We start from the raw sequence: 16983 nt of genomic DNA, 5'->3' as shown, positions 1-16983 counted from the left end.
GAAATAATGTCAAATATGTGTATTAAATAACTAGGGCAGTGATAAGGATCTCAACTGGATCTGTTAGAAGGGGGAGGGAGGGATGGACATATTCAAGAGCTATTTAGAGGGTAGATCGATTGGATGCGGGAGGAAAGGAGATCAGCTGTATAATGAATTAAGAATGTCAGTGATCTAGGAAAGAGGACGAACAGACATGAGATGGGGTCGGAAAGAAGGAAAACATGAATTTGTCTTTGGACATGTTGGACTTAAAGTACAGATACATCTAGCCAGAGGTATCCAGGGAGTGGCGAGAGTCTATTTGTTCATTCAGCAAATACTTATCACAAGTACAAATGTAACTAAGATGTGGTCCTTTCCTTCAAGGAGTTCAGTCTAATGGGAAACCTAAACCAGGTCAACAGGTGATTGATTGATCATAGTGTAACATGAAAAGTGCTGTGATAAGCAACCATGGGATTTTTCTGGGACTTGGGTGGGAGTGGGTTGGGGGAGCTGGTTAAGGAAGGAAACTGAACTGAATCAGAAATCAAAAATTTTGAAAATGTGTATCCCCTTTGGCCCTCAAATTTCAGGTCTAGGAAATTTTTCTACGGGAGTAATAAAACACCTTAATCAAGATGTTTGTACAAGGATGTTTATCACAGCATTGTTTCTAATAGTGGGAAAACTGGAGACAGCTTAAATGTCTTAGTGAGTGATTGTTAAATAAATCTTGTTGTGGCCATACGGTGGAATACCATGCAGCGATTGAAATGTTGCTATAGATGTATGTTTATAAAGATGTTCGTTATTAGTGAAAAAAGCAGACTCCTAAAGAGAATGTAGAGTATTCTAATTTTGTAAATTAAAAAATGTTTAAACATCTAAGTGAAGTATGTAGGAAAAAAAATTGGAAAGTCATATACCAGAAGATTACCTCTGGGTAGCGGAGTTATTGGTGATTTTTTCTTTTTTTCTGGTTGTATGTTCCAGTTTTTTTTTTTTAAACCAGTGAACGTGCATTACTTGTGTGATTTTTTTTAAAGTGAAATTAAGAATAAACAAACAAACAAAAAATAAAGAGCACTCTGGCAGAAGTATGAAGAATTAATTGGAGGAGAGCAAGACTGGAGGCATGAGGACTGATTTCGGTGGTGTAGGCCAGAGATGGTGAAGGACAAGCCAAGGGCCTGCAGGGTAGGGATGGAACGAGGGGACTGAAAGGGCCTGTTGATTGACCAACTGAAGTTGTAGGTGCTTGAAGCTGTGCTAGATGGAAGCATGAGGCTGTCGGAGCATTTGTGGTCACGTGCCGGAAGCTGGCAGAGTGTTGTCCAGGTGTCAGGGAGTTCCTTTCAGGTTCTTGTGTGTATGCAGTTGGCAAGTGGACGTTTTTGAGCAGGATCCTTTTTCTCTCCGGGGCCTGTAGAACAGTCTAGAAGCAGTCATTTTCGTGTCCAGGGGAGGTGAGATGGGCTGACCCCTTGGTGGCAGCAGGAATGGGAGTGGTCAGCTAGCTGGTGCCCGAGCTTGAGAGATGACATGTTTCTCTTCTCAGTTATGGGAGCTATGAGGAGCCTGAGCCCAAGTCGAACACCCAAGACACAAGCTTCAGCAGCATCGGTGGGTATGAGGTTTCAGAGGAGGAAGAAGAGGAGGAGGAGGAGGAGGAGCAGCGCTCTGGGCCGAGCGTGCTAAGCCAGGTCCACCTGTCAGAGGACGAGGAGGACAGTGAGGATTTCCACTCCATTGCTGGGGACAGTGACTTGGAGTCTGATGAATGAGGCCTCCTTTGGGCGTCCTTGGTCACCTTCCCTGCTCTGCAGCCTAGGTGATTCACCTTTCCCCAGTCTGTCATATCTGTGCGCTGTCTCATCCTGCAATCGCCACATTAACTCATACCTTAGCCCTGACAAATAGTAAGTAAATGATAATGAATTGCTTCTCTTGATCTTCCTGAGGCAGTGTCACCCCTTGATTAAAACCAAGCAGACCCCCTTCCCCACTAACAAAAGTAGAGCAATCTCCTCCTTGTCCAGTGCCCTCCTCTAACTCCTTTTACTGCTCTTGGTATCACTTTCCCTGGGGAAGGAGAACTTATGAAAGGACTGATCACTTTATGTCCTCTTGGTGGATTAGACATTTTCCAAGCACGATATCATCTCAGTTTTCTAATTTGCAGGCTGGAGCAGGTGCCAGCACCCCTGCTGGGACAGAGAATTGGGTTCTTTCTGGTGGACTCTGTGCCACACTGAAAACAAACCTATTGGACAAACTGCCCATTATTTTCTTATTTGATTAGAAAATGCCTTGTTTCTAAGTGGATTTCAGGCAAACGGCTATGTAAATCTTTGAAACAGGCTATATGTCAGAAGTGGTATGTTGCCATGGAAATTGTTCCATCCCTCTACCCCCAGGGGAAATGATAGGAAAATGGTGAGTTCCTCAGGGCAAGGTTGTATCTTCTGTTCTTTTCATGCTTTAGGATACAGTTCTGTGCGTAGTACGTACTCAGTCAATGTTCCTAGGATCATAAAATTCTCAGCAGATGCTCCGTGATGAGCACGCTACCAGATCCTTGAGGTGCAAAGGTCAGTAAGACACAGTCCTTTTCCCCAAAGAGCTCAATGTCGAGCTGGGAGACGGGGAGTGGGATTCAGAACATGTCAACACATTATAGTACTGTGAGATAAGTGCAATTAATGAGCTATCAAATACAGAGGAAAGCAGAGGAGTGTGATTATGTCTGAAAAAGTCAGGGAAGTCTTTCTAGAGGTCATTTTTAAGCTGATTGATGAAGAATCAGTAGAAGCTTGCCAGATAGGAAAGTCCAGGCAGTGTAAGAAGTGAAAAGGCTGAAGTCTAGAAATGACAGAGTGTGTTCCTAGTTTGTTTGTTTGTTTGTTTGTACCTGCCTTCTTCCACAAAGAATTTAAGATGATTTAGTTCCAGTCCTTTAATGCTGGAATGGCTGGAGATGAGACGGAAGGATGGGCAGGAAGCATATATCATGAAAAGCTTCAAATTTGATGCTAACGAACTTGTATTCTAGGAAACAAGGAGCTCTAGTGGAGTGATGTAATCAGATTTGTGTGTTAGAAATTTTCTATGTGAATGAATGATGGAAGAAATTGAAGAATCATAGGTAACAGACAAGTGTGACCCCATTTTTGGAAAATGCAGAATTATGTGTAAATTTATATGTGTTTATGTATACTTGTGTATGCAAAGGGAAGGACCTGAAAGGATATACGCTAAACTATTCGCAGTGATAGCCTCTGGGGGATGGCATTGGAGGGCAGGGGGCCATGTGGGTATATGTATCCTGGCTGGTGTATTGTGCTTTTATTTCTGTATTGTTTGATTGAATTTTTTTACAGGTATGTATTATTTTTGTAATAAAAAATGTTTAAAAAAATTTAAGCAGTAGTGTGGAGAATGGTTTGGAGAGGAGCAAATGTAGTTCAAGTAAGGGGTGAAGGGACTCAAACTTGGGCTGTGGCCTTAAGATGGTAGGGGAATGATGACTATGGGAGATCTTTAGGGGGTACAGTCAAGAGGACTTCGTGACCAGTTGGCATTTGGGGGTGAAGGAGGGGTTGTGGAAGGTGGCTTTTAGAATTTAGTTTGGGAGACTGGATGGTATGTGGTGTTCATGTGTTCATTCAACATTTATCAAGCCACCTGTTTTTATCAAGCAGTCTGCTAGGTGCTGATACAGAAGCAAGATGTCGTCTTTGATTGCAGGGAGCTTAAGGTTTAGGATGAGAGACATGTAAACAAATAAGTTTAATAAAATGTGATCATTGCAATGAATATTGACAAGGTTCTGTGGTGAAAGGAAGGACTTTTTTACCAACTCCGCCTGTGGAGTGAGTGGGAAGGCTTCAGGAGCAGCCCCTTGAGCTAGACCATGAAGAGTAGGCATGGAGGAGTTTGCCAGACAGTCACAGGGGAGGGCCAGGAGGACAGCCGAGGCACAGGGAGAGTGCTTAGGGCCAGGAAACTACATGGGTTGTCGTGGAACAAGTGGTTTCGGAGGGGCAGCAGGACTATTGGGAGCATAGGGCGTGGAGCGATCCCAAGGCTCAGGATGAAACGCTCATTTGAGAGAGATGGCTCTGGCAGCAGTGTGTCAACAGATGGACTGGGAGGGCTGGTGCCGGGAGAAGGTGAGGGGCGCGTTTGGTGACTGAGTGGGTAATGGAAAATAAAGCAGGGCACCTAAGTCTCGGACTCAGGTGCCTGGGTAGATGGCGATGCCACTAACGACAAGTTGAGTGGAAGGTAGGAGACACAGCTGAGTTCGGTTGGAAGCATGTCAATGGAAGACTGAGTATTGGTGCACCCCGGCAGTAGGTGAGGACACCCAGCAGGCATGTGGAGGACAGAACCCCGGTGAAGACCAGTATTTAGAAGTGGTCACAAATAGAAGGAAAACCTGAAGAATGATGTTTTTTTCAAACCAAGGAAGGCGTTTTAAGGAGGGAAAAGGCATATATATCACAGCGAGAAGTCACATGAGGCCCGAGAGACAGCCTTTGGGTTTGGCAGCTGGGAGGACCATGGTGCCTTTAGCTGGCATAAGGATTTTAGAGTCGTGAGGTTGGAAGTTGGCCAGCAGCAGGGTGAGGAGCAGATGGAAGATGAAGAAGTGACAATAGAGATCACAGACTACTCTGTCAAGAAGCTAGGCTGTGAGGAGTAGAAGAGGGAGAGTCTTAAGATGGGAGATAAATCAGCATGCTTGCATAGGCTTAGGGGAGAAAGCAATGGAGTAGGAGAGGTTGGAAAAAAGCAAGAGAGAACAATTATGGGAAAGACGTCTGTGAAACCAGGAGGGAATGTTACGGTAGCATAGCTAGGTAGCATAGCTAGCATTCCCTCCGTGGGGCCAGAGATCTTGCTCGAGATAGAGGAAAGGATGGAGGGCACTTGCAGATCAGTGTGTAGATAAGGCAGATAGGAAGCTGAAGGAGATCACGCTTCATAGCTCCAGCTTCCTCTGGGAAATAGGGCAGATCATCCTCGTAAGAAAAGGGAAAATGGGGAGGAAGCTCAGGTACAAGTGTTGAACTACTGAGGGGGAGAAGGAAAAACTGGAAACCAGCCACGTGTCCATCAGTGGCAGAGATGTTGAATTACGGTACATCCACTCAGTGGGAAAACACGCAACTGTTAAAAACACTGAGGAAACTCTAGATGTGCTAATATGGGAAGATATTCCTTTTTTATTCAATGAGTTTCAGATGGACAGCATTATAATTTGATATCCGTATACACTACAACGTGATCACCCCTAAAAGTCTAGTTACTGTCCATCTCCATGCAGTTGGCCCCTTCACCCCTTTTGCACACAGCCCCCCCATCCCGTCTCCTCTGGTAGCCACCTATGTGTTCTCTGTATCTGAGTTTGTTTCTGTTTTGTTTAGTTTTGTTCATATTTTTAGATTCCTAATATGAGCAAGCAAAATCATCCTTGTTTCACTTAGTACTGTACATTCAAAGATATTCTGGAAAAAATAAGCGATAGACTAGTAGGCAGTGTTTGGTTTCATTCGATTGGGGAACAAAGGATATCAATCCGTTTTCATATTCACAGGAAGTATTTTTGGCAAGACGCACTTGAAGCTGTTAACATCTGTGAAGCAGAGTAGGAAGAGGGTTCATTCTTTTCACTGCAAACCCTTCTATTAATGTTTAAGTGTTTCTTCTTTTTTAATGGTCACTGAGGGAAATGGTGGAGGGAGCTGATTAGGGATCCGTAAAAGGATTGCTGGCTCTTGAATGCGCAAATGAGGTTAGAGAATTTTAAATGGTACCAGTTTATTTTATTGTGCGATTTCTCTCGAAAGGGACTTAGCAATTGAGCTGTCAGGGTGTAGACGCAGAAAAGGAAAAGTGATTTGGGCTGGAGACCCGGATTTGAAAGGCAGATGGGTGGATTTCCTGTCGACCACCAGTTCCTGACTTAGCTGTACCGAGCGCTTTGCTGGTGTTTTGAACGCAGTGCTGGGATGGATAAGTCCACACAAGAGCACGATAAATGACATGATAAGCGCAGTGTCCCGTAAAGGTGCTGAGGAGGACACGTATTCCCAACTCTGGAACCAAGGGCCAGACCTTCTCAGACGTGACCAGTATAAGTTAGCCAGGCAAAGCAGGTACTGGGGGAGGGGCAGGCACCATTCCAGGCAGAGAAGAGAGCATGTGACTGAATGGTTCATTCGTTTGTCCCTCCTTTCCTTAGTTAGCTGGAGGGTAGAGCATGGTGCCCGTGGGAGGGGCCGGCAGGAGCTGAAACTCGTTAGCCGGGTCCAGGTCATGGAGAGCCTGGCGGGCTTTGCTAAAGAATGTGGACTCAATCCTAAAGGTTATAGGGATGCCTGGAAGGGCTTGGGTGGCTTCAGCAGCACTTTGCAGTATGGATTATGGGAGAACAGCCCTGGAGATGGTGTGACATTTTGTCACTTAGGCACGACATGAGTCAGCTGTAGACAGAGCCCGAGAACTTAGGAGGTGACAGATGACCCCAGGCTTTCAGTCAGACAGCCACTATTGATGGAGCCTAGTTGGTGCCAGGTGTTGTTCTAGGTCTCTGCCTGCAGCAGTGAGCACAACAGCCCCTTCCCTCAAAGAGCTTAGAGTTTAGTTGGGGCAGTAGACAGTCACTGAGTAAGTAAGAGTGGGGAGTGCTGTGAAGAAAAGCAAAGTGAAGGGAGAGGCTGCTAACGTGATGGCCCAGAAGGCAGCCCATTCCCCGCCCCCCCAGCTGTCATTGGCATGTCAATGACAATACAGGTCAAACTTTTCTAAACAATTTGAAAAGGTGAGCAATGAAAGAACCACAAAAAAAATACTTTAAAATACTGGCCAGACAAGTATGAGGAAACCAGGATGCACCGTGTTAAGGAGAATTCCAAAGGAGGGAGGGAGCAGTGGGCAAAGGCGGGCACCTGCAGAAAAGTCAGCCAGAAAGGGCTGAAATGGGCATTTAGACTTGGCAGTTGGTGAGCCTCATGAGAAAACAGTGTCTTTGCAACGGGGGGGGGGGGGGGGGGGAGGTACAGAAGCCAGATGATGAGTGGGTTGAAGAATTGAATGTGAGGAAGTAGAAACAGCTTGATTCGGTTAAATACTAGTGACCATTCAATGTGCGAGCCTCTGTGCAGAGCTCTTCCTACCCGACCTCATTTAGTCCTGAACCATTTGAGATAGGTGTTGTTATTCCCATTTTACAGATGAGGAAGCTTGTTCAGGGGTGAGAGAGATTAGCCTTGGACTAGAGAAGGGCCACCTTTAAATTAAGACCAGAAAGATAGATAATGGAGGGCTGTATGTGTGTGTAAGCAGGAGGAAGGGGGCAAACCCAGCTTCTGGGCATTGTAGACTCTAATGAGTTTTGTCTTTATCCTAAAAATAGTGGGAAACTTCTCATTGGGAGTGTGGTGGACTTTGAGAAGGTTTGTGTTTCCAAATGTGAGGTTTGTGTTTCCAAAATGTTGGTTCCTTATCAGTGTAAAAATAGCTAGCTTTTGTTCCTGTTGGTAGTTTGAGCTGCTTTTGCAATTCCAGGGTCTTAGGTATTATATAGTACAATATTTGCTTTAGAAGAAGTACAGAATTGTAATTTTTAAGTATTGGGTATATAATATTGCAAGGTTATCCTTTGCTTCTTGGTTCCTAATAACTTAATAGTCAAGGTTTTTTTTATAAAAAAATACTACCTTTAAGAATATGTATCTCATCTATTTATACATAGCATACAAATTACAAATGCTACAGGTTGCTTTAAATAGATGAAGACTTTCAAAATCATTTCTTTTAAATTTTGCCTATGTAGGTTTGGATTGTCCACATTTTAGGAACTTGGAATCCAGTGTTTTCAGTCAACTCCCTATTACAACTTTTCAACTTTTAAAATACCTATTCATCCTGATTTACAGTAAAATAAAAATGTGTATTTACATCCTGTGTTTCTCTCTCACTTATGTAGTCCAAATAAGACTTTTTATCGACCTAAATTTGACTCAGTTATCTGTGATATATGTAAGCAGGGATCAAATCACAGAGTAAGCAAAATTAAATCACATTTTAGTAGGTGGATGGTATGTCATTATCAGTGTCACGAAATTATTCACTCTTCCTGTGTGTCTTCTCATGAAATTAGGAATACTTTAAGGGGAAGAAAGGGCGACATTGGGAAACTGGGGGCAAATAAATGCTTGAAATTAGAGAAATAGTTAAATACTTAGGACGGAAAATGAATTTATAAATGAGAAATGAAAATTGCTAGGGCACCAGATGTATTTTGCTTCACTTTACCAACTGTAAATATATCAGAAGAAAGTGTATCAGTAGTATGTGTATTAGACGCTGTTTATTTTAGACAGGTCACTTCCTAAATTGTTTTATCCTGAAATTGACATCCTGCCTATCTTTGTAATAATGTCAACATAGTGCTGAGTACATTTTGTGGCCACGAAGGCAAGGGTTTAAATCTGCGTTTTTATTTGTTTCTTCCCCCAAAACAAAGGTTCTAGCTTCTCAAGGGCGGTACCTTTCAGATACGTGGGGGGGGGGGGGAGACTCACCAGAGTCCGGGAGGAGGAATTTTTTAAAGCTTCCCCAGTGATGGGAAGGCCTGCTCCCCTCTTCCCAAATCCCTGATTTAAACAATTTGGTGATGTTTTTCCAATGTCACAAACATTTTTTAAGTCTTGATACTTAAATTCAAAACCTGTTGATTCCTTATCAGTAAGGAATGCTCATCCTTTTTGTTCTGCTCTATCAGATAGCTCTCAAACTGTCAACAGTGGTTAAATAATGGATCTTAACCTGTTTTTTTTGGGGGGGGGGGTGAAAATTTTTGAAAAATTGGTAAAAGCTGTGAACTCCCTCTCCAGAAAAAAGATAAAATACATAAAAGTTTTTTTATGTAATATCAGATGTTTCTTGGATTCCTAGTTAAGAAATGAATTTAGAAAGAGGTGTAGTTTGAGGTTTAAAGTAACTTTCACTCCAAAGGTGTCTCAGTCAAACAATAGAGCGTAATTTAAATATGCCTAAATCTTAAGGAACAAATCATAAGCAAATTATAGGCTCGATTGCCAATTTACAACAGAAAGAGAAGTTCATCTTGTTCTTTTGTTGCTTTCAGTTTTATATCCCACACATGAGTGAAGTCATTATGGTTCTCGACTCTCTCTGACTGATTTCGCTTAGGATGATCCTCTCAGGATCCATCCATGTTGTCGCAAATGGCAGTATTTCATCTTTTCTTATGCTCAACACACAATGCAATATACAGCTGATGTATTACAGAATTGTACACTTGAAACCTATGTAATTTTATTAACCAGTGTCACCCTCATAAAAGCAAAAAAAGAAAGAGAAGTTGGGGGCAGCACATTTTTGTTTTCTTGAGGTAAATTTACATTCATTTCAACCTTCTAAGTGCCAGCTGTAACCCCAGATTCTAGTAGAATCTCTCTGTGGACTACGAGGGGAAAACATTTCAACAAAACCCCACATTTCAGATTCAAATGTCTTAGAAAAGTGTAGTGGGGGGGTTCGAAATACAGGCGTAAGTGTCATATGGGGCCACCACAACTTACTAGCTGCGTGACCTTGAGCAGTTCACTAAGGTTCCAAGCTGACAGGTTTGTAGGGAGAATTAAAGGAGATAATGCACATGGAGTGCTTAGCACAGTATCCGGCGCACAGTACACGCCTGGCAGACATTGGCTATTCTGAATGACACTAGTGCTACCTGTAGACCAGTGCAAGGTACTCTGACTCCTAAAAGTGAAATCTAACATGACATTCCAAACACCACTTAGTCTTCTTGTATCCCGACTAAGCAGAAGTTCTCAAGAGAGAAGGCTTTGTCAGAATTACCTGAGAGCCTTTTTCAAACTCCCATGGCCCCATTAATCTTCCACTATCACCCACAGTTGTGTTACCCCCTTGGCTGAAAGTCAGTGCCCTGATTTGTAAGCCACGTTACAGATGAAAATGGGGGGCGGGAGGGGGGCTTAAGAACCACGTATCAACTTCACCTCCCATTCTGGCAGGGCCAGAAAACAGAACCTTTCAATTTACTTGACTCTCCTTTATTTAAAATAAACTCTTTATGACATAAATAAAAGTAAAACAAACACTTGACTCTGGACAGCTCCATGCATGATTTAATATCCCCAAGTACTATCATACAGCCAAACTGTGTTGCAGATATGAAAAAGGCATAAGAATTTGTTCAACAGTAACTTTGTAATTTAAATATTATTTTAGCTTTTCTTCCAAGTTTCTTAATGTGTTACCAAAATTCGAGTTTAGAATACAAATTTTGGGTTTTGTAAGGTTTGCTTCTCATTTTTCTCTTCATATAATTTCATTTCTTTTTACTTTAAAATCAAATTATAAACTATTGCATTTACCTCTCAGATCACCAAGTATGGCTTTTCTTAACTTTGAGCAATAAATATCAGACTGGGCAGAATTTGTGACCAGAAAATGTAATGTAAATTCTTTAAAAAGTAAGATGAGGGGTAGCCGGTTAGCTCAGTTGGTTAAAGCGTGGTGCTAATAACACCAAGGTTGCCAGTTTGATCCCTGTGTGGGCCACTGTGAGCTGTGCCCTTTTTTTTTTAAAAAAAAAAAAAAAGGAGACATTTCTTACAATTAAACCGGAAGTTCCCTTTAACTCCATCCTAGTATGATGACTTTTTAAGTCATTATTTAGAAGTAAGTTATCACATAGTAATACATCCATTCAATTAATACGCATTTTACATCCCAGTTTAGTCAGCTGACTTCTAGTTTCAAGGGCTCCTCATTTTATAACATATAAATTCTATATTTTTTCCATGCCTACTTGTAATTATTAAAATTTCAAGGCCTCAAAATGCTTTGGGTGTCACTTGGAGCTGTGTAAAGAGGACTGCCTGGAGCCTTCCCTAGGTGGCAAGTCTTCCCATAGATAGTATCCCAGGACTTAGAAGATAGTCTCTCAACATGCAGGTAAAAGGGCTTACGGCTCCCTGTCTCCCTGCCCCCGTTACTCATTACAAAAGAGGAACGGACTTTCCACGAACTCTTCTGCTATCTTTGTGCATTTTACCTGGGACATGTTTACTTGTCCGGTCTGTAATAAGCTACTTCAGAGCCTAGAGACAGGTCAGATATATTCATGTGCATGATTTACAAAATAATTAGACTTTTGGCATTGTTTTGAAATTAAGGTAATATGTCATAGGCCTGAGAACATGGCTTTGAAGTCAAACTCTGGGGCTTTAGGCAAGTCCCCTGGGCCTTCGTTTCCTCATCTGTAAATGTAAGATAGTAGGATCACTGTAAAAATGAAATGAAATAATATATTGTGAAGTGCTTAGAATAATGTCTGCTAGATAGTAAGCACTCAGTTTGTGTAAACTGTTTTATTATTACAAGTAACAATGAGTAGGAGAAGGGAGGTGGACCTCCCCTGGTTCTAATTCCACAGCTCGCCAATTCCTAAATCACATTCCACCAGTGTTGTAGTTCAAGTGCAACCGCAAGGCATTCTGGTAAACCAGTGAATGCAGAACCATTGGAAGCTAGTACATCCACTCAGGAAAGACCAGATGACCGCCCAGTTAGCCAACCACAGGTAGCCTTCATCAAAGCTGTGTCCCGACCTTAAATGAAACTGATATGTAAACATTTACTAATTGATTAACCCGCAGTGAGAAGTGTAACTTGTATTTACTCATTAGTGCGTGTCCTGCTAGTTGACATCTACATGAGAACACATGGTAATCAGAATGTTGCTTAGTGAGGAGAAAATCAGAACTTGGACAGTGAGTTGGACTTGACTTTGAACTTTGTACTGTGGAAAATTCCAAACGTGCTTAAAAGTAGAGTATAATGAAGCCCTCGTCTAACTTGAACAGTTATCAACAATTTGCCAGTCTTCTCTCATCTATCCTATCCTCTTTCTTGCAGGGGGTCTGTAGTATTTTAAAACAAATGCCAGACATCGTGTTTTGCCATTAAATTCTTCAGTATGTATCTCTCATGGATAAAAACAAAACAAAACACACAAAAACAACCCTCTACCTTTATCTTATACTTGACACCTAAGTGAAATCATATAAAAAGGCCTGAAGTTTTTCTTTAGGAGATTATCTCTGCTTATTTCTTCTAAGTATTGGGGCTTTCCATAAGGATGCCATTCATTTCTATCATTCTGCTTCCATAATAATAATTTCAGTGGCTACCATTTAGTGACGTGATATGCTAGATACTGTTTTATGTATTAGGTTGAAACCTATGAAAAACATTTTTGGAGGTCAAAAAGAGATTGAATGTTGGCAATTTCATATGGTTCAACTTAACACAATCTCTTCTTTAATCCCCACAGTGGCCCTGAGGGTAGGTGCCCTCAGTAGTATGCCCATTTTTACAGATGAGAAAACTGAAGCTCAGAATAACTAAGTGACTTTCCTAAAGTCCCATATTTATAAATGGTAGAGCCAGGATTTGGATGCAGACCTATCTGTTTCTAAAATCCCATGTTTTTAAGCACAGTACTGCTTTTAAAAATGTCATGATGAGGATGTGATAAAGCAGGCCCTGACACACTGTGTGTGGGAGTGTAACTCAGTACAGCTTTGCCGGAAAGCTATTTGACACTGCATGAAGAGCCTTAAGAATTTTCATCTTAAGTAACTCCATTTCTAAAAAACTAGTGAGATAGCAAGATTTATTGTAAAGCAGTCATTAAGAGAGTTTGGAACTGGCACAGGAATAGGCAGAGGTAACAAGGGAACAGAATAGAGAGCCTAGAAGACAGCGGTGACATTGCAGGTCAGTGGGGAGAGTGTGGACTATCTGTGAACAGTGCAGGAACAGTTGATTATCCCTATAGGAAAACAAATGAAGTGAGATCGCTGCCTCCTACTGCACACAAAAATCAGTTGTGGATGGATCAAGCTCAGATGTGCTGAGCAAAACGTTTTAACTTTATAAAAGAAAATATGAGAGAATGTTTCTATAGCCTCAGTCTAGGGAAGGATTTCTTAGACAAAACCTACAAAGCACAAACCATAAAAGAAAGTTTGATATATTTGACGATGTTAAAAACAACTGCTGTTCATCAAGACATTTAAAAAGTCTTATCTGGCAAAAGATATTTGCAATTCACATAACTGATAAAAGGTAACTATCCTGTGTGTGTGTGTGTGTGTGTACACATACATACATATGCATGTATACATATATATTTTTTTAAAACTAGTGTGTCAATAAGAAAAAGAGAAGCCACCCAATAGAAAATTGACCAAAAGACGTGAACAGGCATTTCACGGAAGAGGAAACAGGAGTGACCAATAAGCAATGAAAAGATGAACTACCTCATCAGTAATCAGGGAAATGCACAGTCCAGCTACAATGTGCTTCATTTTATACCCGTCAAACTGAAAAATACTAAAGAGTCTGATAATACCGGTGTTGTCAGGAGACTGTGCAATAGAAATCGGAATAGCAGACGTGGACCATCACTTTGGATTCATTTTGACATTTGACATTTAGTAAATGTGAACATGGTTACAGGCGTCCTGGTTTTAGGGGGCTTCACAGATGTTGTGTCTTTTACAAATTGAAGGTCAGGGCTTGGCCCGGTGGCTCAGGCAGTTGGAGCTCCGTGTTCCTAACAACGAAGGCTGACGGTTCGATTCACACATGAGCCAGTGGGCTCTCAACCACAAGGTTGCCGGTTCAATTCCTCGAGTCCCACAAGGGATGGTGGGCTGCGCCCCCTGCAACTAACAACAGCAACTGCGCCCTCCACAACTAAGACTGAAAGGACAACAACTTGAAGCTGAACGGCACCCTCCACAACTAAGATTGAAAGGACGACAACTTGACTTGGAAAAAAGTCCTGGAAGTACACACTGTGCCCCAATAAAGTCCTGCTCCCCTTCCCCAGTAAAATCTTTTTTTAAAAAAGAAAAAGGCTTGTAAGATAAGAGCATGTTTACAGGTTTCATTCAACAAACATTTATTGAATACCAACTATATACCTGGTACTATGCCGGGCCCTGGGATACAGAGATATTTTTATTCAATTAGGTAGTTACTGTTCTAAGAACTAGCAGTCATTAATTCATTCGTTCAGCAAATATTTATTGAATGAGTGAATACCATGTGCCAGGCAGTGATCTAAGTGCTGGGAATACAGCATCGGACAATAAATATATAGAAGGTGATGATAAGTACCATGGAGAAGGCGGAAGTATGGTATAGAGAGTGGGCGTGAGGGCAAGTTGCTATTTTAGATCAGGTGCTCAGGCAGTAGATCATAGAGCTATCTGAGGGCAGATCCTTCTGGCCAGAGAGAACAGCTAGCGCAAGGACATCGGCACAGTGGGGGAGGCCATCTTGTCTGGTGCGGTGTCAACAAGCACGGAGTGGTAGGAGATGAGGTCATAGGGGTTTCCAGGACCAGATTCTGTAATTCCTTGTGGCATGGGAAGCCATTCGAAGGTTTTAAGAATGGAGTGACATGATTTTATTTATGGTTTGAAAAGGATCACTTAGGCTTTGTGGTAAATACTAGAAGGTGATGATGGAAGCAGGGAGACTGCTTAGTAGGCCATTGTAGTGATCAGGCAAGAGATGGTGATGGCTTGGATGAGGCTGGTAGTAATGGAGCTGATGAGAATGAGGAGGGATGGATTCTGAAGGTAGAATCAGCAGAAGTAGCTGATGGCTTGGATGTGAGGTATGAGGCAGAGTCAGGGGTGCTGTGTAATGAAATGGAGACCATGAGGGGAAAGAAGGTTGGGGGCAGGGGATAGAGTCCTGTCTTTAGGTGGAGGTGCCATTTAGACAGCCATGTGGAGAATGTTGAATAAGCAATTGACTAGTGAGTCTGGAGTTACGGGGAGTGGTTGAGGCTAGGCCTAGAAATTTGGGAGTCGTCATCACGTAAGTGGTGTTTAAAACCACGGGATTAGGTGACAGCGCTGAAGAATTGAGTGCAAAGAGGAACAGAGGTTAAAGGACTGAGTCCTGGGGGTACCCGAACAAATACAGAGGCCAAGAAGATGCAGAGGATTCCTTGCAGACTGAGGAAGAAGACCAGGGCATGGGAGTATAGTTTCCAGAATTCCAAAAAGGAAATCAAGATCAACAGAAAACGCTGCTGAGAGGTCCAGTACGATGATGGCTGAGAGCGGAGATCACGGTAGAAGATGCATCTGGAAAGGAGATAGGAGCCAAATCTTGATAGATACCACATGTGCGTCCATGAAGAATGGGCTCTGTCCTGAAATTGATGGGTTTGAAGTAGGAAAGAGACATGGTGATATTTGTGTGGCTGTTAAGTTCCAGAGAACTTGACCTAAACAGGGATTTGTTATTCTCACATAAGAAATCCAGAGATACGTGGTTGCCAGTATTAGTTCAATGGCTTCGCAATGGCATCAAGAATTCAATCTCTGTCTTTATATTCAACTTTCATTAGCATGTTGGCTTTTTGCCCTCATGCTTGTTGCCTCATGGTCACAGAATGGGTGCTACAGCTCCAGGAATCATTCATGTATGGGGAAGGAAGAAGGAACAAAGTAGTGACACCAGCTCTGGCTGTCCTTTATATCATGAAAGCAGGAGCTTTATCCCACGATCAACACGCTGCCCTTTATCTCCTGGCCTAGGGCATACTTCTTCCCCGCGTACATCTGAGTTCTCTTAGCAAATAAGAAGTCAGGGAAACCAATGTGAAAGTTATTGTAATAATTCAGACAAGAAACAATGAGTGAGGATAAAGGACAAAAGGAACGGATTAACTAGATCTTGAGGAATATTGATAACCAAGTGAATAATGGGAATTAGGAGAAGGTAGAGAAGGACTCCCATATTTATATCGTAGGAGGTGGTTATACCATTAACAAAGACAGGGAACTCCAAAAGCAAAATATATTTGGCGGGTGTGGTAGAAGGATATAATAAGGTGTTTTCTTGTACTTCATGGAATAAAAGTTTGTTTTACTTAGTTTTAATACATTTTATTATGAAATTTTTGTAATAGATAATGCATATTTTATCAAAATGAAGGTCATACTATACATATTCTGCAACTTTCTTTTTACGCTTAATATATTGTGAACATCCCTCTCACACACACAAACACACACACACCTCATTCTTTTGGAATTGAAATTTTTATTGAGATAATTGTAAGAGACAATAAGAGGTCTCTTGTATACTTTGTCCAGTTTCTACCCATGGCAACATTTTGCAAAACTATAGTATGATGTCATAGCCAGGATATTGATACAATGTACCAATCTTTATTTAAATTTCCCCGTTTGCCTAATTTTTTTAACATCTTATTTTTTTTTTTTTAAAACACTTGATGTTCTTTTTTTAATGTTCCTTTTATAGTTGTATAAACAGACTCCTTAGAAATGGGTAAACTGAGGCTCAGAAATGTGAAATAATCAACATCAAGAGCAGTATTGGAATCTAGCTTTTCTGATTCTCAGATGTTTCTGCCACAGAACTACTCATCTTGTTTTATTTTTTAACATCTTATTAATGGACATTTAATTTTCCAATTTTTTTCTCTTAGCAATGCTTGCGTCTCCTGGACTCTCTGCAGTTCTATTTAATCTTTTTGTTTATTTCTGGACCACTATAAAATTGTTTTAATTGCTATACATTTCATTATATCTGGTGGCTCAAATGACCTTATTACACAACCTTTAAAGTATTTTCTTTGGCTACCGTAGTAGACAAGTCCCTCCAATGATTCCCACGTCCTGGTATTCTTGCCTTTGTATAATCCCTTCCTCTTGCGTGTGGACAGGACCTAGTGACCTAAAAATAGAAGACAACACAGGTGATAGGGTATTGCTTCCAAGACTAACTTACGAAAGACCATGACTTCCACCTTGCTAGGACTCTTGCTCTCTCTTGCTTGCTCCTTCTGAGGAAACCAGCCACCATGTTTGG

General features: G+C 41.7%; 1 protein-coding gene across 7 annotated transcripts in view; it reads left to right on the top strand.

The window, feature by feature from the left end:
• The window catches only part of TAF1 (TATA-box binding protein associated factor 1), an 89897-nt gene that overhangs the window by 53869 nt on the left and 19045 nt on the right, over window positions 1–16983 (top strand). For 2 of the 7 annotated variants that reach the window (XM_081041699.1, XM_081041702.1), the window contains exon 38: window positions 1544–5502. The exons of 4 other annotated variants lie outside the window; for them this stretch is intronic. In XM_081041699.1, coding sequence (XP_080897825.1) covers window positions 1544–1769 — 226 coding nt within the window. In that variant the 3' untranslated portion in view covers window positions 1770–5502. Of the gene's footprint in view, window positions 1–1543; window positions 5503–16983 lie in introns of those variants that run through there. One more of the 7 variants, XM_081041703.1, reaches the window with a different exon arrangement.

Source organism: Rhinolophus hipposideros (genome assembly GCF_964194185.1).
Source record: "Rhinolophus hipposideros genome assembly, chromosome: X".
Taxonomy (NCBI): Eukaryota; Metazoa; Chordata; class Mammalia; order Chiroptera; family Rhinolophidae; genus Rhinolophus; species Rhinolophus hipposideros.
This window is presented reverse-complemented; position numbering and strand designations above follow the sequence as displayed.